The 20,618-nt window shown below is 55.3% G+C and overlaps 2 protein-coding genes across 2 annotated transcripts; both read left to right on the top strand.

Moving 5' to 3' along the window:
* The first annotated feature begins 957 nt into the window (after positions 1 to 957).
* Positions 958 to 3,442, top strand: TFF1 (trefoil factor 1). The gene is made up of 2 exons (XM_021679193.1): positions 958 to 1,033; positions 3,252 to 3,442. Exons 1-2 carry the CDS (start codon positions 958 to 960, stop codon positions 3,440 to 3,442), a joined length of 267 nt encoding a protein of 88 aa, XP_021534868.1.
* Positions 3,443 to 14,917: 11,475 nt separating this feature from the next.
* TFF2 (trefoil factor 2) lies at positions 14,918 to 17,389 on the top strand. Its single transcript, XM_021679194.1, has 4 exons — positions 14,918 to 15,007; positions 15,659 to 15,808; positions 16,696 to 16,842; positions 17,352 to 17,389. Exons 1-4 carry the CDS (start codon positions 14,920 to 14,922, stop codon positions 17,387 to 17,389), a joined length of 423 nt encoding a protein of 140 aa, XP_021534869.1. The 5' UTR covers positions 14,918 to 14,919.
* The last annotated feature ends 3,229 nt before the right edge of the window (positions 17,390 to 20,618 follow it).

Below are 20,618 nucleotides of genomic sequence, written 5' to 3' on the forward strand. Positions count from 1 at the left end.
TGGAGCCACCCAGGTGCCCCATTCTTGAGTTTTCTTTTTTTTTTTTTTTAAGATTTTATTTATTTATTTGAGAGAGAGAGAATGAGAGACAGAGAGCACGAGAGGGAGGAGGGTCAGAGGGAGAAGCAGACCCCCCGCCGAGCAGGGAGCCCGATGCGGGACTCGATCCCGGGACTCCAGGATCATGACCTGAGCCGAAGGCAGTCGCTTAACCAACTGAGCCACCCAGGCGCCCCATTCTTGAGTTTTCAATGTCAGTGCCAACTGGAGGGAGAACCCCTCCGGATGAGCCACGTTTCTCCCGTGAGGCACATTTGCTGACCTACGACGTGGCCATGGGAATGCCCAACAGACGGAACTCCCGGAAAAGATGGAGTTTGCAGTCCGAGGGCCCAGGGACCAAGGGGGAGAGGGGGTGCGAGCCTGTTCCTTTCCTGACCCTCTTGTGCGGCCACGGCCCTCCCCCAGACCTGGGTTCTCCAAATAGTCGAAGGCCACTGGCCCGCCGCCCTTGACAGGACAGCCTGGTGGGCGGACCCCATCGGCTCCGAGTCGGACCGCCGTGGAGGGCGACCCCATGAGCCACTGTTGACACAACCGTGCCTTCTGGGGCCAGCTCTCCCATGAGTCACCCTTCCATGAGTGTAATGTTGACATCTGCAGGAGGACCTCCGCTGCGGTTAGCGATCTGGTCAGGCCCAAGGGATAGGAGGGACTTTCTGAACCTCGAGTCCTTCATTCAGGATGATTACGTGCCTCAGCACTTGCCCCTATCAGCAAACTCGTTTTAATCAGTGGAGATTACCTGGAATGGAGGACTGGGGGATCCCTCCTTAGGCAAATGTTACCTAACACTCCTGAGGCAAACAGAGCCTGCGCATAAAGTGCAGGGCCTGCACAGGGTCCCGTCCCTGACTCGTGGTCTCCCCTGGAGCAGAGAGGAAGGTCACGGCCGCCATGGAGCCCAGGGTGATCTGCGTCTTGGTGTTGGCGTGTGTGCTGACCCTCAGCTCCCTGGCCCAGGGCAAGCTCGGTAGGCGGCCCCCCTCCCGCATCAGCCCCCCTGGTGGTGCCTGAACCACAGACCATGTGTTTGAGCCGAGCGCCATGCTGGGCCCTGGGAGGATTTGGGAGGGTGAAGGCCCGTGGAGAGCAGCATCCGGGCCATGGCCACGGAGGCTCTGAGCACCTCTGTGAGCACATGGGCGCCCTGCTCGCTGTGTCCGGCACTGACGCCCTGAGCGCCAGATCTCAAGGGGCGGTCTCGGAGGTGGGAGAACAGCTCCCCAGACGTCCAAGCCGGCCTCCCTCTGGTCAAAGTCGCCCAGATGCCCAAGGGCTCGTTCCGTGGACGAGCGTCCCCCGAGGACGCCCGCAGGCTCTGCGGTCCCGGTGTGTGGGTTCCGTGGTGCCACAAGCGACAGAGTGCCCTTCTCCCTTGAGCCACCATCTCAGCCCCTGGACCGGGACGTCGGCTCAAGGGGCTTGGGGCGGGACAAGGCCTTCAGAGAGCGCTTTGCGAGCTACCCTGTGCTCAGTAAGTATTATTTATTTTCAGTAGATGCTGTTGTAGTTTCCCAGGTTTTCAAAACCAGGATTTCCACAGAGGTTTGAGGAGGGGGAGAGGAACCGTGGTTTCCGTGCATCTTGGGGTACCTTTCGAGGACCCGATGGAGAACGATGAAGAAAGGGGTGTAGGGAGAGGGACGACGGAGGCACCAGGTGGCCACTGGGAATGCCCCCAAGGCAGGGACAGGCTAAGGCCGGAAAGGACACGCGGGCTTTGGGCCTGGAGAAGACGCGGCTCTGCCGTGGAGGATGCTGGGAGTGGGGCCACGCGGCCGCCCCCAGGCCAGGCTGTGGATCCCTCTCCCCGGCCGACCCCGCTCGGCCCCCTGGCCCGAGGCTCACCCCTTCTCTGTGCGTTAGCAATCTGTCACAAGGCATCCAGAAACTCGATTGCAAGCACAGCCCGGTAGAGACCGTTCCCGTCTAGGTCCGTCCTGTGCCGGTAAATGGGTGGACAGAGCTCGGAAACCTGGAACCCCGTCCCACCCCAGCTGCCGCTTCCTCCTCCGGCAGGTGGACAGGACACAGAGCCGTGTCTGAGCATGCACGAGCACACACACACACATGCACACATATGCACACACGCACGCACAGCTCCTCCCAACTTCACAACTGCCCTGTGGGTGGGCGACGCCACCTTCCCTCTCTGGTGGGGAGCCAGACGCGGGGAGGCTGAAGTCCTGCAGAGGCCCCCCAGCCGGTGGGTGGGAGATGGGCCAGGCCTTTCCCGCGAAGCCACAGACTCCTCCTTCAGAGAAAGCTTGAGGCGATCCGTGGAGGGGAACGCAGAAGCCCGTGGAGGGCAGCTCCCGCGTGGGCTCGCCTTCTCAATGCCTGGCTGGGTTAACGGGGTTCAGCCCCTTCAGTTCCCGTGTGTAGACCACACGGCAGCCCTGCCTCCCCAGCGTGTCTCCCCCCAACCCGCGTGTTCTCCACCATCCTGGCTCCCACCATCCCCCACCCCCCAACCCCGGGTTAAAGCTGCTGAGAGGTTGAAGGCATCCACCCACCCCAGCCTCTGTCTTTCCTACAAACGGACTACACCTCCTAAAATACACCTTGCTCTTTCTCTACTGCCTTTGAACACCTGCTCCCTCTGCAGGGTACACCCATCGTGTCCTTCATCCCCACCTGGTAACCTCCTCCCATAGGAAGCCCTCCTCGCTTTGTTCTCTGCCTTGTCCTCGTCCCTCCTGTGCTTGCCTTCAGTGCAGTGGGGTGGCCTCATGGTGGCCTCCATTCACTTGCTCTTCTCCTCCATTAGACTGTTAGCTTCTTAACCAAGACTTCTCTATTTTTAATTTCTGGGTGCATCCCCTGGCACGGGACCCAACATGAGCTCGGTCCTTGAGCGACCTTCACTGTCTACTTTTGCGGTGCTAATTTCTGTTTCTAGCACACACAAATGGTGTTCCACAGATATTTATTGATTGAGTAAAGCTAAAGGATTGTTTGTTGAAGTGAACGAATGCATGGATAAATTACGTAGGTAGGTGTAAAGTTTGCAAATCCCGGGCACCTTGCATTTGCCCTGAGCTGAAGGAGATGAGGCTGGGATGTCCCTCTTGTAGCCTGAGCCCTAAGTCCCCATCCATGGCACCGGCTGGCTGCTGGTTCAACTGGAGAGGGAAGATGGACGTCAGCCAGCGACTTACCCTCCCCCTTGCCCCCTGCACCTCCAGAGACGTGTGTGGTGGCCCCCCACCACAGAACAAACTGTGGCGTTCCGGGTATCACGCCTTCCCAGTGTAAAGCCAAAGGCTGCTGTTTCGACAACACTGTTCGTGGAGTCCCGTGGTGCTTCCACCCTGTGGCCGTGGACAACACTATTGACGGTATGGCCAGGGAGGCTCTGTGGGGTCTGAAGGTGTAGGATTAGGGAGAAAACCTCATGGGAGCGCGGGGCCCTAGTCTGCACGGCCAGCTGTGTTTGTACCCGCACCAGGGGCCGCGGGCGAGCGTGGGGAGGTGGTCCAGCCTGCATCAGGCTGATGTCGGGCTGGGGACACAAAGACCAGGCTGGGAGGCCGCTGGGCAAGGAGCCCGATTTGTCCCTGTGTTTCTTCACATCACTGAGTGCAAGCCCGTGAAGGATCCTGGTAGCGCTTTATCCCTGCTTGGGTGGGATTGGAGAGAGCAGCTGAAATAGGAAGGCGGGGAGTGTTTTCTAAGGACTTTTCCCCTTGGTGCTTCCAAGTGGCATCTCTGTAGTTATTCACAAGTGAACAAACCGTGGAGTTTTCACTGCCTGTGTCTCCTTCTCACACCTCACCCTTCAGAGGAATGCTCCTTCTAGACGCGCCAGGAGCTGCAATGGCCTCAGCCGGCAGCCGGGAGCCCAGCCACGTCACCGGCAGGCACTCGGGGCCCCCCGCATCTGTGCCTCGGCTCCTGGACAGACGGCACACACCCCTGGACTCAAAAATGGCTTAACGATTAAAGGAGATGAATGTTACTCGTGCTTTCAGTTCTTTTTAAAAAATTGCAAATGATTGTCCTCTCTTGGAGAGGGAGGTACACCATTTCCACATGTGGCCTCTCGTCCTACGTGGGCTCACCCCACCTCGGGGAGGCGCGGGCTCAGAGGAGGGAATGAGGTGTGTGTGCCAGCACTTGGTGTCAGCGCACAAGGCTGTTAGATTGTGGCGGGCAGCTCGAGCGTCCTGGGGAGTACAGCTGCTCTGGCCCCCAGCGCCAGGCAGATGGGCTCTCCCCGCTGACAGGGAGCACCAGGCCTGTTTTCTGGGGACCTGCTACTCATTCCCCACCTTATTTCTTACCTGACTTCCAGTCTATAAAAAGCGGGGGCCACTCTTTCAGCTGGAGGAGTCTCTAGGACTTCGTTCTGACTCATGAGGCAGCAGGGCATCTACTTGGAGGCTCTGGGGAATGACTTTTCCTCCTTGGAAGAAGAGCTCCCTCTTGCTGCCCTGGCCAGCCCCTGCGGCCTGCCTTTGGATGTGTGGTGTGAGAGTACGATGCAGTGCTTCGAGCAGCCGTTCTGTGCTAATGAGGAAAAGCCATAGAACTAGAGCCCTGACATCCCTGAGCTATGATTTGACTCACCCACCCTGAGACTTCATGTTGAGTCAACCCAAATGTTCTGATGGGTTAGAGCACTGTTGGCTGGGGTTCCCCTTCCTTGATAGCACATTACCAGGGCCCAGCTACCACGGGTGGGGGCACACTCTCACCCAACGTGAAACCGCTTAGGCTGAGTCCTCCAGGCCGGGCCCTTGAGCTGTTAAAGGAATGCGGGCAATTCATTTGTTCCCGCCTCTGCACCTGGCAACTTCTCCCTAAGCCATCTGTGCGGCTCAGGTTCTCGGCTGGAAACCTCGGGCTCAGCATCAGAAGCGAGCAGCAACAGAGGGAGGTGTCGGGGGAGTCAAAAGGCATGTCTTTGTTCTCGAAACCAGCTCCCTTCCGAATGATCCTTTATCCTTATCTTCATCCCCTGTCTCCCCTCCGTAACTGACGAGAATGGGGCCGAGAATATTTACCAGCTCGCCTGTGTGAACGGACCCACAGCCCGACCGGCCCGGCCACCCTCATGGATCACAGGCTTACTGATAATTTCAAGGATGCAATGAGAGGAAGCTTGGGGGGGCGGCTAGAGCAACCCCCATCTTGTTCCTTCCTGTGCACAGGTGCCCTAACGCACTGAATAGATGAGGTCTCTGGTGGGGCTGACACGGTGGGGAGTTTGATCATGAGATGTCTCCCTTTACCACCCCCACCCCAGAGCTGTGTGGTGTTGGCGACACTTTCCATGACGTGCAGACCGGGGGCTCCGTGACTTGAAGTGCTCCCGTGGCGGGGGGTGCCCAGCAGGGACGGGCCTTTCTCCTGGCGAATGCATCAGGTCGGGGGCCCCAGCCAGGTGACAAGGTGACTGACTAGGTGGGTCCCCAGCGAGGGAGGGCTGGCTAGTGGCTTCAGCTCCCCCTCCCAGCATGTGACACGGAGAGAAATCCGGGTCCGCCATCCACCATGGGCCGTCCAGGATGTGCGGGTGCATGATCTTGGCTCCACCGTCTGGACCGCAGACCTAGAGAGAGCCTGGGGATTCTTGCCGGGATGGCCCTACCTCAGGCTGATGGGGACCCACGTCCTTCTGTCCCTGCCGGGGAGGTGGGACACAGGGAGTGGTCTAGGCCACTCGGTCCTTGTGGAAAATTGCAACCTCCCCAAGCATCCGCTAGGAGGCTGCAGCCAAGGGGAGGGAGAGAAAACAGTAGGGCGGCCAGTGCGGGGGGCCCTGACAGAGAGCCAATGGGTGACGCACCCCAAGAGCTCCAGGACCCGAGGGCCTCAAGGAATGCTCAGGGCAGGTCTCCGGCATGTGTCCCTCCATCCCTTGGTCCCTCCATCCCTTGGTAGCCCCAGCTCCCTGAAGCTTTGCTGGGTGGGCTGTGGAGCCCAAGGGGTGAAGGCTGAGGCTGCATGAGCAGGTGCAGAGGCTGGAGCTGGGGCAGGGGGCACTGGGGACGTGCGACTTCCTCCTTGGGTTCAAAGAGAGAATGGATGGTGCTGGCAGGACAGAGAGGCCCAACGACAATGTGAGGGGCTGTGCCCTCAGGGCTGGGAATTCAGAGAAGTCATCACATCCTGTGGGGTGGACCCCTGGACACCTTCCTGGCCCCCCCAGGGCCCCTTCCAGACCACCACCCTCCAGGCCCCCTCTGGGCCCCTCCCGGCCCCCTTCCAGGCCCCTCCTGGCCCCCTCCTGGCCCCTCCTGGCCCCCTCGCAGCCCCTCCTGGCCCCTTCCCTGCCCCCTCCCAGGCCCCTCCTGGCCCCTCTAGGCCACCCTCCAGACCACCGTCCTGGCCCACTCCTGGCCCCCTCCCAGCCCCCCTCCAGGCCCCCTCTCCCAGCAGCGAGAGTCCCGGGTGGCCAGTTGGCGGCTGCCTGAAGCCCCTGAGTCCTTGAGGCACCTTGGGGAGAGGGGTGGGAACAGGCAGCTGTAACAATAAAGTGCTTTCGTGGGAACAGTTCTGCCGATAAGGCACAAGGAAGGATGTGTCTCTCATGCATGTGCATATGCGCATGCACATGCGTGCACACACACACACGCACATGCACACGCACACACACACACTTGGCTCTTAAAGGGCCCGGGGAAGCTGGGCTGAGGGTGGCCATTTGGGGGCAAGCCCTCTGCAACTTGCACCATTGGATTTCCCTCAGAAGAGAGGAGGCCATCGTGATAATTGCTGTCTTTAAATACATTGCTTGGCAGTGGAAAGTTTTATATATTTTCTATTTTGCTTTTAGAAACAGGCTTTCCACCTCATAGCAATGCAATGGAGTGATGTGTCTGTTTAAAGTTGGCTTGGTTTTACTAGGCATGAAGCTGAAACGCCAGCCTGACCCATTTAACACCTGGCAAAGCTGTCTGTGCCATCCTGCCCATCTTCTACCAGCCTGGAAAGCGGAAACTCAGGAGACCTCCTAGAACTTTCCATGTCCTTCAAGGACTTCAGACAAAAGTTCAGACCTCTCTCGTGGGGGGAGCTCCACGTTTCGGGGGGAGTTGGGGATCTCCTAGGTAGACAGCCAGCGGGGGAGAGAGTTGTATCTTCGTTAGACTCGGAATCTCAGAATGTGACAGAGGAGCTTCCAGGGGTGGAGCGGTGGGGAGGACGATGGAGAGGGCCCAGGGCAGTGTGGAAGCACGTGCTGACCCTGAGGCTGGTGGGGCTGGGGCTCCGGATACTAACCGCTCCCCCGCTTTCTCCTTCAATGTGAGTGGGTGTGTTAGTCAGTGGCTACCATCCCCGGCAGCGAAGGACCACACCTTGTGTGGCTTCAGCAACAGACATTTATCGTCTCCCAGCTCCAGAGGCTGGATGTCCAACATCCACGTGTTGGCAGGGCTGGTTCCGCCCGTCCATGTGTGCAGCCTTCTCCCCACATCCTCCCATGGGCGTCCCGCTGTGCATGTCTGTGTCCTAAGACACCAGTCTTACTGCATCAGGGCCCACCCTATTGGCCTCCTTTTACCTTAATCACCTTTTGAAAGATCTTATCTCTAAATCAAGTCACGTTCTGATTACTGGGGGTCAGGACTTTAACAGATGAATTTGGTGGGAGCCCAATTCAGCCCGTGACAGCTGGTGTCTGTTCCTTGCTACCAAGGAGCCCTAATCGATGCAGATCACCAAAGGGGAGGTGTCATGATCATCTTCTACATCTGAGACTGGTCAATCTGTCGATAATGGTAGGAAAACAAATGCAATATGCGAAACTGAAAATGTGTCAAGTACAGAGAGTGGGAAGCTTGTGGCCTGTGGATGTGGGTGGCGCTCCTGAGATGTCTTAAATGTAGACAGCTGGTAACCTGTAGGATGTGTTACACAATAAAAAGAAAGGAATGAGCAGAAATGTACTATAGATAGGCAGGGATGGAAAGGCCAAGCGATTGGAAGCAGACTGTGAGTGTCCAGGCTGAAAACTCTGATATCTCTAAATCAGGGACCCATCAATTACCCCTGTCATGGCCCTAATCAGGCCCATGTGTCAGCCCCAGAAACACAGACTAATGTCACGGCTGCCCTGTGGGTCACCATGGGCTCCAGCTGGGCCGGCAATGCTTGCCCTGAGTCTCTCTGATAGAGCTCAGGCATGGTGGCCCCTGGTGCCGTCCGTGTCCCAGCCCCTTGCTCAAGCACCATTGCTGGTCCTGGGTACCCTGCGTTGGTGGGAAGGCTGAGAGCGGGACAGAACATTACCCAGGGTCCAGGTATGTGGTCCTTCCACCCACCTGCACTCCCGGCAAAGCATTAACCTGCCACTTCTCCTGCCTCGTGATTTTCACACATGGTGTACGTTGATTTTCCATTCTCTGTGGCTTTGATCCACAAGGCTTTCTGTTCTGTGACTGGTCGTGCACTTGGAGGCTTCCATTGCTTCTGGATAATTTCCAAACAGTAACAGGATTCTGTTCAGAAAATGTTGATCTAAGGATTAGACCAGGAACCGGTTCTTGAAGCCAAATTGTGGTTTAAGATCTTATTTGTAGGGTCACTGGGAAGGATATTGTTAGTTTAAGAAAACTCCCTCGCCTTTCTTTTTGAGTGTGGGGAGGGGTGGTCGGTGGAAATGTTCAATGCTTGCGACCCTGATAGGAACATCAGCTAATAAGAGAGAGACACACTTGGCAAATCCAGCATGGAACTTACAGGAAGGTATCAAAGGCTCCTAGGACAGAGTCACGTTTTTAAAAGATTTTATTTATTCATTTGAGACACAGAGATAGAGAGAGAGAGAGAGAGAGCATGAGCAGGGGGAGAGGCAGAGGGAGAGGGAGAAGCAGGTTTCCCGCCGAGCTGGGAGCCCGATGCGGGGCTCGATCCCAGGACCCTGGGATCAGGACCTGAGCCGAAGGCAGACGCTTAACGACCGAGCCACCCAGGCACCCCTCAAACATTTTTAAGTTTTAAGATTGGCCGGATCGCGGCTTGTCTCAGCATGGTGCCAAATAAAACAAAACAGAACACCCACTCAGACACCAAAGAGACACCTTAAAGTAATTTAAACCTTGATGAAAATCTCTCAGAGAAGTTCAAGGAGGAATTTCATCACACAACACCCTGAAAAATGTGCTAAAATTTATGTCTGTCCAGTTATATCCCTCAAATATAACTTATCAAGACATTTCCGATGTCATTCCCTCCCAGATTCAGTATCAAAATTCCCATCAGCATCAGTTGATTTGCTTATTTCTTCTCCCAGCTTTGGCCACGTTCTTTATTATGTAGATACATTTAGTCCTGGGCTTTAAAAGATTCTGTTATTTACCCACCTTATTGAGCAGCACGACTAAACTGCAGAAACCAAACCAGAAACTTACAGTGCTGGGAAGGCTGGCAGGGGACCTCTGCCTTTCTGGATTTGGTGTGGTTATGCATGTAAATGTTGGAAATAAAAATACGTCTTCCCCTGATGATACTGTAACGAGATATTTATACGACTCAGGTTTTAAAAGGCATGTGAGACTTTGAAAAGCATTTAAAATTCCTTTTTCCACCTCTCCTTTTACAGATGAGGACACTAATCAGGAGACAGGAGGAGGCTTGCCTAGTTTATTTGCATATATCCATATTTAGATACTGTTTCATGAATTACAGAAGGTGATTTGGGTAAGAGGCAACACAAGGTGACAAGTGTCTGCCTCGGTTCCCGGGGTGTTACCCATTTGTCCATGCCCCGCCCCCAGTCATGTGAGCACACTAGGTCAGGTTTCCGGGATACAACGTGAGTGAGGCGAGGTCTCCATCTCACCCTACACGAACTTGCCGTGTTACTTGGGCAAATCCTTTTACCTCTACAGACCATGAAATGGGGGTGAAATCTTAGCTCTGACTCAGGATTGTTGTAGGGATTAAACGAGATAGAGCATGTGAAATCCTTAGAAGATCGCCTGGCACAAAGTCAGCCTGCAATGTGTGTTAGCTGTTCTCTTTCGTACAATCAATAAAGGAATAAGGAATGTAGAAATCCACTTCCCGTGCAGGTGTTGCGAACTAGGTGAACCAGGGTGTGTGTGGGGGGTGAAGGGTGCCTGTCCTCACTCTGGAGAAAGTGAATTCTTCTTGGAAGAGGTGGTTCCTGAGTTAGGAGCTGAAGGACGGGCAGGCTGAACGGTCAGGGTGCGTCTAGAGAAGAGCAAGTTCTTACACTGTCAGAGGCCCAGTAGCACAAGAGAGTGGTGCTGGTGATGGGGTGGAGGGACCAGTTCCTACAGAGTCTTGCTTTTCATACTCAGGAACCTGTACTTGGTCTTTACCCTACAGGTTGTGGGGAGCGCGGGGTGGCAAGGGAGTGACATATATAGAGTTGCACTTTTTAAAGATAATTAAGGAAGCAAGCTTTTGTCTGGTTGGGGCCCAAACCCCAAACTTTTGTCTGTGGCTGAGACCTTAGATGGGAGACAGTTGCTGCAAACCAAGGGAGAAGCCTCGCCGACCGGACTGCGTGGCACCCGGCCAGGTGGGAAGTGGTGGCACCTCCTGTGGGACTCATGCCCTCCTCAGCCACAAGAACGGCCTTGAAAATTTCTCAGGCAACAGGTTTGCAAGTGGCCAATTCTCGGGGTTTTTGTTTGTCTAAAAAAAAAAAGTATTTTGAAATCTCTGTGCCTTCTGCTCATTTTTGCTGTGAACCCAGCACTGCTCTGAAAAAACAAAATCCATGTTTTAAAAGAGGATTTTGCTTTTATCATTGAGGGATACTCTCACTGAGTATAAAATTCTGACCTTATAACAGTTGGTTTCTTTTCTTCCAGCACTTAAAAATCATCATTCTGTTCTTCCGGTGTGCACCGTTTCAGCGAGAAGTCAGCTGCGTTGCCCTGAATGTGGGGAACTTCAGGGGCTGTAAGAATTCTTTTAATCACTTATTTTCAACAATATGATCATGCTTTGCCTTGATATGGTTCTCTTTGTATTTATCTTGCTTGGAGTTTATTGAGCTTCTAAGATATATGGGTTTATGTTTTTCATCAAGTTTCCCCCCCCAAGATAGTCCATTATTTTTTCAAATACTTATTCTCTCCTCTCCTTCTGGCACACCAATTACAAGTCTGTTAGACCCCTTGACACTGTCCCCCTGGGGCCCTGAAGTTCTGTTCATTGTGTTCAGCCCCCTTTCTCTGCTTCAATTTGGAGAATTTATACTGCGCTGGCTTCTGATAAACCAGCTGTTTCTTCCACAGTATCTAATCTAAAGCCCATACAGTGGATTTTTTCCTTTCGGATACTGTGTTTTCATGTCTGGAATTTCCACTTGCTTCTTTTCTAGTTTCTATTCTCCATTCAGATTTTTAAATGTGTTCTCTCATTATATTTTTGTGTTTCTTTAAATGTTTGAGCAGTTAAATGCAGCTTCTGGGTCTATCTCTATTCACTGGTCTTTCTAATGACTATGGGTCATGTTTTCCTGCTTCTTCACACATCTGGTGGTGTCTGGTTTTGTGTGAAACATCATGGATGCAATGTCATGTGTCTGGGTTTTATTGTCTCCCTTAGTAAATTGCTGAGTTTGTTCTGCTGGGCAGTTAATTTGGTTGCCAGGTGAACCTGATTCTTTCAAGACTTGTTTTACCATTATGCTAGAATACGCACAGAGTGCCTTTCCTCTAGAACTAGATCAAGCCTACTTTTATGGCATATTGTGGACTGAATGTTTGCGTACCCCTAAAATTCATCTGTTAAGGTCCTAACGCCCAATATGATTGTATTTGGGGATGGGACCTTTGGGAAGTAATTAGGGTTAGGTGAGGTCCTGAGGATGGAGTCCTCATGGTGGGACACCAGAGAGCTTATTCTCTCTCTCTCTCTCTCCACCAGGTGAGGACACAGTGAGAAGGTGGTGTCTGCAGACCAGGAGGAGGGCCCTCCCCAGAACCGGACCATGTGGGGAGCCTGATCTTGGACTTCCAGCCTCCAGAACTGTGAGAGACAAATGTCAGCTCTTTAAGGCACCGTGTCTGTGGTATTTTGAGTAAGACATGACGTGGCCTTCTGAGTCCCTCCTGAATGCCCCACCTGGCCAGTAAGCCTTCTCCCCATGGCGGTCAGAGCTCAGACGATTTCTGTATTGTGGTTGCCCCACTACGTTCTCCCCTCCCAAGTGCATGTTCTTTCCTGGCAGCTTCTGCCACCTGCCCTTGTCTTCAGGGGCAGCTAAGTCTTTGACTAAAACCCCAGAGAGACCACCACTCATATTTCTGGAGCGCCCTCTTCTCTGGGCCCCTACCCTGAAAATCCACTGCCTCCGTGGCTTCTAATTCCAGCATCCGTCCCCACAGCCCAGCGAGCCTGCCTGCTCGGTGCGGTCGCCTCGCTGGGCTGTGGTCCAGACGGTAGCTCCAGGCAGAGCACAGGGTGACCGAGGGACTCCTGCACTGCCTCCTTCTCTCAGCCGGCCTCTGCCTGTTGCTCAGCATCTGGGCATGCTCTGTCACATAGTTCCAGTTTCTTATGCCGGGGAGGGAGAGTCTGGTACCAGTCTCTCCATCATAGTCAGAAGCAGAGGTCCACACGGGTGATATCTGAGGACGTTCCCATTGATGATTTCTGTTTTCTCTGTGAACTCATAGACAGTATCACCCCCCAAAGTTTGCAGAATGGTAGTGAGAGGGGGTGGAGAAGGATAGCTTCAAAGAAGGATTATAATGCCAGTGAGAGCCAGGATCCGTCTGAGACCCTGCATCGACAGTGGCTATAGTCAGAGGCGTGTGTGAGGCGGGCTCAGCTGTGGGGCTGGCCCTGGAGACAGCAAGCAGATGGGTGCACGCTGCGTACCAGGACAGCGGGAGGAGCAGATAGAGTGGGGACCGTGCGGACCAGGCTGGGAAAGAGGGAGGGTGGAAGGGACGGGCATGATGGTGCTCACAGAGGGAAAGAGAGGGATTGAGGCAGTGGAGGGCCTTAGGATTTGAAGAACAGGTGTGGTGGGAGTAACAGAGAAGATGTTAGACGCTTAGGACATCCTGAACAGAAAGCACATTAGCATGTCTTCTTTCTGAGTAGAGGATGAGTTCCAAGTGTGGTTGTGGGAGACACGTAGCAGACATGGAGTAGGGACGGATGTTTCTAGAGATGAGGACGAAATGAAAAGCCAAGTGGCTATGAATTTGGATGAACTGTTCACTGGAATGCAGAAGCCATCTGGGATGTTGCTAGGTTGTGGCATGACAAGGGACACTGAACTCAGTGCTAAATCCTTAACGAAATCGACAGGCTGAAGGTCAGGAGATGACAGGGCGGCAGGGGCATCGGAAGTCGTCCAGTACACAGCCTGCATCCCTGAGGAGCATGGTTTTGCATGCACGGGGAGACGCTGGGGCAGAAGGCCAGCACCCAGCCCCCCGGCCTGAGCCCCTGGGATGGGCACGCGGCCACTGAGCACAGTCTCGGAGGCTGTGTTGTGCATAGCTCCGCACTCAGGTAGGGCGCCGCTGACATGGGAGATGTTGCATCTATTATCATGATTTGCCCACAGCTCCAAGTAACTTGTCTTGAAGCAAGTGAGCCTTTTTCTAACTCGTACAGAAGCACCGTGTGGACAGTTGGTGCCCTGGGTGGGGCCTGAGCACCTCTCCTGGGATGAGCACAAGGGAAGCGTGTCCGGGAAGGGAAGCGTGTCTGGGAAGGCACAGGCTTCTGCTGGTGCCGGGGGTGAGGGGGAGAGACCAGGGGCTCGGCATGGATGAGGGGGTTCTGCAGGACTCCTGGAAGGGCCAGGATGGGGGCAGTGGGAGGAAGTGGGTAGCAGGTCAGGGAGAGGAAGCAGAGTGGGGAGACAATGGTCACTCGGGACCCTTATGTCTTGCTGGTGACCAAGGATGGCGGGGACATGGGATGGGGAAAGTTGACTTTCCAAGATTTCAAGGAATGTGGTGGCTGCCCAGGGGGTCAGGGACCTGGACTGGAGGGGCTGGAGTGGGTCAGGCAGAAGCTTTCTGGACCCCGAGAACGCTGGGTTTTGGATTCTGTGCATCTCTGGGTCCCTGGCTGCTCAACCTGCGATTTACAGATGGGGCCCCTCCTGTAAGGCATCAGGCGGTGGGGGCTCACGGCCTCCTCTCTGCCCCAAATCTTCCCTCTTTGTCCCTTGGGGTGCCTCCCTGTGCCTCCTCTCCCCTCTCCCCCATCCCATCCATGGACTCTGCCCCGGAGCATTGCACCCCTGCGCATGGTCATGCTTACGTCTTTAGGAAACACACAGGGCTCCCATGGAAGAAAAACAGAGGCATTTCGGGGGTTGCTGAAACAAGCTTGTGATTTTTACACACCAGCCTCATGCCCACGGGGAGCAGCCCCTCCCCAAGACGGAGCCAAGGAGACACAGAAGACTAGGGGCTGGCAGAGGCATCCACGACCACCTTGAGGTGGGGTCTTCTCTATGCCTCTGCCGGCTTGGTCGTTTTCCCCAGTAACCTTGGGTCTAATATTAAAAAAAAAAAAATCATGTGATAACCACGTACTTTATCAGGAGACATACCAGGCTTATCCCTTCCTGGGTGTGAACCTGGGGCTGCCCAGTGCCAGATGTGCATGTGGCCGCTTTTCCACGTTGGCATCCTGGTGAGACCTGGCTCCTGGCCCCGGGACGGCACGGGAGCTCCTGCCAGAAGCCTTGCCTATAGGCACGGCCACTCGGTCTCCCGCCCAGTGGCCTATCTCAGCTCCTTTTCCCAACAAAGGACCCGAGGGGTTGGTGCTACAGGGGACAGAGAAAAGTTATTTGAGTTTGCTGAGCAAACAGAGAGGACATTATAAAACAGCTCATGGCAGTGGGCGGTGCGCATTCTGCAGGCGGCCCCAGAGTGTGGCGTGGACATGGGATCTCGAAGCGTCCAGCTCCTGGCCGTGCTCCTCGTCCTGGGGGACAAGTGGCTGTGTTCCCTGGTGGCGGCCCAGAAACCTTGTAAGTGACCACCCGTATGTCGCCCTGTGCAGCTCAGTGTCCTTGACTGGGCAACAGAGCATTCAGGCCCGCGAGCCGGGAGAAACCCCAGATGCAATGGGCGTATGCAAGTCCCTTGCCCTTGGTGGGTCTCTGTTCTTGTTTGTCTTCCTCAAAGCCACAGGGTGGTATGATGGGCTCACTGGAGAGCAGAAGTAGCTAAAAAGGCATCCTGAGCTCCGTGATGTGGGCTGATTGCATTTGTGCATCCTTTTCTGCCATTTGGGAGGAACACCCAGGGGTGTGTGAGACCTCCAGGAAAGGCCTCCTTCCGTGACCACAGGTGCTGGGGGGCCGGCTGGGGAGAGGGGCTGGGGCAGGTGGCCCCCAGGGCATCTGGAGCCCACCTTGGTCACCTTTCCTCTTGACTTTTCCCGAGGTCCACCGTCTGCCATATTTCCTGAAGTCTTTCCTTCCTTTTTTTTTTTTTTTAAACTAATAATTTCTGCAAAGCCCTGTTTGTTCCTCAAGACGTCGCACAGTTGAAATCTGGGAGAGATCAGACTTTGTGGTTTCCCTGTGTGGCCGTTGGACCCGGGGAAGGGTCCGAAAGTGCCCCCGAGAGCAGGCGGGTCCCATGGGGGGACAGGTTGACCGAGGCTCTTTCCCTAGCCCCCTGCCAGTGCTCACGGATCGCAGTCCAGAACAGGAAGAACTGTGGCTTCCCGGGCGTCACCCCTGAGACGTGCTTCGGCATCGGATGCTGCTTTGACTCCACGGTCCCCAACGTCCCCTGGTGTTTCCACTCCCTTCCAAAGCAAGGTAACTGGCCGAGGAAGTGGCCCTCTTCCCGTCCCCACTCCAGCCAGCCAGAAGGGAAGAGACAGCGGCCTCTGGCCCGCTGTCCCCACCTGGAGCCCCAAGGGTCAGCCACTCGCCCCTCCCACAGACATCTGTGAGAAGCCATCACAGTTTCTTGTACGATTAGAAGGAAAAACAGCTCCCAGGCCTCTCTTAGCTGTAAAGCTGCGACTTCTGAAGGAGCTTTTAAGGGATATGAAGGCAGTTAATAGGACATTCTCCACATAACTGCTCACAGGCCTCAAATGGTAAGAGATTCAGTTAAGACTTCCAGGATGTTCTTCTGAGGATGAGGTTTACGGCAGCGCACACTCGCAAAATAGAAGGTGATTATTCGTGCCAAGGCATGCACAGAAGAAAGTTGCGTGTGCAGAGCATGCCGTGGGGATGGAGCCCGGCACCCACGGCCCCCCGGCCACAGCCGTTGCAGGTTCCCTGGGCTCCGAAGGGGACAAGACACATGGCTGGCTTTTAGGCAGGGCCCTTTCTCTGGTGGAAGCATTGCTGGCTTTCAGGACTTCAGCAAAATGCTTCACCTGCTTAAAGGGTGCTCACCGCCCTTCTCATCAGAGTACGGTGGTCACCCATTTTACAGATGGGAATATCAGGTCCAGAGAGGTGAACTGAGTTTCCCAAGGCCCCAGGACGTCAGACCTGTAGCATCCGTGCAGATCCATGGGTGGTCAGGCGCTGGCGCCAGCCCTTAGACGGTCCTTGGGGGGTCGTGGTCCAGCAGCCCCTCCTAACACAGGGAGGCTGAACCCAGCCTCATCCCCGTGGGAGGACGGACAGAGACATTGCCGGTTGCTGAGCTGCCCTCACTGAGTCTCCGTGTTGCTCCTTTCCAGAGTCGGAGCAGTGTGTCATGGAAGTGTCCGCCCGTAGGAACTGCGGGTACCCGGGCATCAGCCCTCAGGAGTGTGCGTCCCGCAAGTGCTGCTTTTCCGACACTATCGTCAACGTGCCCTGGTGTTTCTTCCCAATGTCTGTGGAAGGTAACGTCCTGCGGGACGGGGGCTGGGAGCCGAGGCGGGCCCCAAGCCGGCCCCAGGTCTGGCCCCCATCGGGGCCGGGCCCCCGAGCCCAGTGGGGACCATCTCCGGAAAAGGCGGCTCAGAGGGTGGCTTGTGCGACCCCCGCGGAGAGCGGGTCACCTCAGCCACGCCCCTGGATCCCCGCCCAGCTGGTGGCGCCGCCCAGCTGACTGTCCTGCAGCCACGGGTTGGCAGGGCCACTAAGTGCCACGCGCTGTGCCGGGTGCCGGGGCGGACGTGGGCCTTCTCCCGTGGGCCTTGCTCTTCCCTCACCTGTGAGCACGAGGGACAAGTTCTGCCCATGGCGGCCTGCTCAGGGCTGCCCCGGCAGGGTCTGGTTGTCCCCCCCCGCCTTAGCTACAGTGCGTCTCCGACCCTGAGTTATCAACACCAAGGACAGGTCCAGCGCGTCCCCCAAAATGGGCAGCGTGCCCTTGCCCATGCCGGTCGCTTTCCTTTCCCCGTTTCAGAACATCAGGGTGAGCCAAAGAGCGCAGCAGAGACCTAAGGGTCTCTCTGGACAATTGCCAGTTAGTGGGGGAGAATGGACCCCCGAGAAGTGTCCTCCTGCCCCCGGCCCGGGAGGGAGCTCCTTGGACAGGAAGTCTGGTCATGGGCCTGTTGACAGGAGCCCCCAGGGCCTGTCGCCATGGGCTCCCTCGGCCCCCAGACACTGTCCCCACCCATTGGCATTTCACACTTCCAGATTGCCATTATTAAGAGGAGTCCCTTCCGAGAACCCACCAGGCTCTCTGGGTGTTTGGAAATGAAGAAGACTCACCATCGCATCTCATGTCTCCAGAGTTCCTGGCTTTCCTTAATCTGCTTTTTATCCTTTTCACTGGTTCAACACACGTTTCTTCAAATAAAGAAAACCCTTAAGGTCTGCTAAATTTCCTTTTGGCTTCATTGACACAGAAGTGGAGCGACAGAGGGAGAGAGGGAGTGTGCGTGTATACAGGTGTGAGGATGTGAGTGTGTGTGTGGGGGGGGTGGGGACAACTCATCCAGCCGGTGCAAACCACCCCAGCAGCAAGAGGGAATTCACGATCCACGATCGCTCCCATTCCCAATCATTTGTATAGAAACTCAAATGACTTTAGCCCTGAAAACCTCTTGCAGTAACGTCTGATTTCAGATTGCAATTACAAAATTGCCTCGCCTTTACCAAATGCATCCCAGACTATGGCTTTTGCAGGAGTGCGGGGCACCACCATCCGTCCTCGCAGGGGTGGGGCGGGGTGGGCTGGCTCCGACGCTTCCCATCCTCCGCCCCCGAGCAGCTGTGGCGACGTGCCGAAGTCTGGGTCCAAAGAGGAGGTTGACAACTGCCACCAAGGCCAAGCCAGCCTATGGGAGGGTTTTGGCACAAAACCTAGTGTGTGTCTCCACAGAAGGGTCCTGGCATTCTTCGGTCGGGGGTGGGCATGCAGGGGGAGGACACGGGCAGATCTTTCTGTGGCTTGTCCTTCTTTCCCGATGCCACCTCCAGCCTGAGCCCGCTGCACAGCACTTCTGTCCCGACACCCCTGGATGGAGAGTTCGGGGTTCTGCCCCCAGCACTGGCATCGTGGTCGTCCTGCACCCTGGGTTCAGTGCAAGCTCCTGGATTCATGCCCTCCTTAGGCATTTTCTGGTCCTTGGCCCCCATCCTCAGGCTGCGGGCCCCTCGGCACACATCTCTAGGTGCGGGGACAGGGCGTACTTCCTCAGAGTTCTCTCCTCATGCCCCCTCCCCAGTCCCGCTTCCCTGGGCGGGGGTCTCCCCAGTGCAGGGAACCCTGGGTTCTGAGCCGATCTTGATAACTGAGGGCGGCTTCTGGAAGAACTGCCCTGGCCGTCGCCACGGGCCCGGGGGACTTGGCAGATCTACTCCGTGTCAGGTACTCTGACTCTTGCAGTTTGCAGGTCACTCTGTGGCACCCCACCATGCTTGGGGTAGTGCTGCCCCCCACCTCCTCCTTGAGGTGGGCCACCCTAGGGTCCTCGTTGCCCCTGGAACAACAGCTGGTGACATTCAAACTCACCCCATCAGAAAAGCCAACCTTCCTCTTTCTCCTCCTGCGATGAGGTAATTCCCTGGTCCCCTCTGTGGTGTCTGCTCCAGTGGGACCCCACAGGTGGGGGAGCGGGGAGGCTGGTGCACAGGGTCTGGCAGCAGTCGCCCCCAACTGGAGCAGAGGCAGGGGAAGTCCAGTTCTGCCCCTCAATTCCACTGTCGCTGTCTCCCGGCTCCCCAGGGTCATGCAGTCCTTGCCTGGCCGGCTCAGGTAGACAGATGCTCTGAGAAGCCTTTTGGCCGAGGGAAAAATAGGACATGTCACAGTGCACCTGTGGGCTGATATCGCTGGTGTGTGACCTCGGGGAGGTTCTCCTATCTCTCAGATTTTCAGCCTTTCTGTTTGTAAAACACGGGTACTAATTCCATCCCTAGCCGTGTTGCAGTGGGAACTGAAACGAATCTTCGTGAGCTGCCTGGTACACAGTGGGCTCCTTCCGGAGAGTCTGGACAGAGCTGACTCTGCTCTCTTGTCCTGACAGGAACAGGCGGGGACGTGTTGAAAAGCCCCTTCTGTGTGCAGAGCAGCATGGCTGCGTCCAGAATATGGGTAGAGCCTAAGAACACATACCTACTCCTTATATTCACGACACATTTACCATATACTGAATACGCGACAGTGGGATTCTCTATTCAAGGTAGTTGTGTTCCATAAAGTCACTGACACTGAATTAGGAAACTCTGAGCCATTGAGACTGGGGGACACACAGGGTCAGGTTCCTGAGCGCCTCCTGACCAAGTTCATCAAGAATCAATACATGACCTTGCTTGGTATGTGTTTCTGCTTAAAGACCATTTATTTCATATACATTGTTGGTGCAGGAACACCAGACTCACAACAGCCAGCACTGTAAGCCCTGGCTGGACGTACACGTGTGCACAGCGCGTCACAGCCGCTCGCCCCAGGCCACCCGACAGCGCTTCCCCCCGTGCGTGGGAACCATCTAAACAGCAAAACCAACAAAAAGCACAAGAATGCGTAAAGCGAGGTCCCAACAGGCCATGAGAAGACATCTGCCTTCACTCTGAGAGCTGAAACAAGAAGGCAGAGCGTCACCTTGTTGGACTCCGGCTGGCAAAGTTCATGCTACAAATAAATTTTAGCGAGTAGGTGAATTTGCAAATAGGGATCCGTGGATAATGAGGACCAGTTGTGTACTCATCATAGGTACTACGTATTCCCTCCATGTGTTTTGGAGACGTGGTACATACACACATGTGCCCCTAGCTGTTGCTGTGGGGTCCAGGGGCCCAGCCCCTCTGTGGACACCCCTCCCTGCCCCCTTTGCCTAAAGAAAGAGAGGAAAAGACCGAAGCACAGTCTGAACCTCCGTGGGGCCCCTGGAATCAGAGTGCTGCCAAAGAGTGTATGTATTACATCTCCAAAATAGAGATACTGCACTTCTGTTCTAGATGATCTCTATATTGAGCTCACTTCCCAGCTGTGTGACCTTGAGAGCTATACTTAGACATTCTGTGCCTAATTTTACTCATGTGCGAAGTGGGGGTTAAAATTAACAGGATCATTTTTTAGAGGCTTGTTGGGAGGGTCTGATGAGTTAATTTATGAGACGTACCAACAACAGTGTCAGGCACATAGCAAGTGTTTAGTGAGCACGCAGCCAGGCCAGGCTCCCCCACCCGGGGAGACGGAAGTGTCCCTGCTGTCTCCGGGCAC

This window comes from Neomonachus schauinslandi, chromosome 1, assembly GCF_002201575.2.
Source record: "Neomonachus schauinslandi chromosome 1, ASM220157v2, whole genome shotgun sequence".
NCBI lineage: Eukaryota > Metazoa > Chordata > Mammalia > Carnivora > Phocidae > Neomonachus > Neomonachus schauinslandi.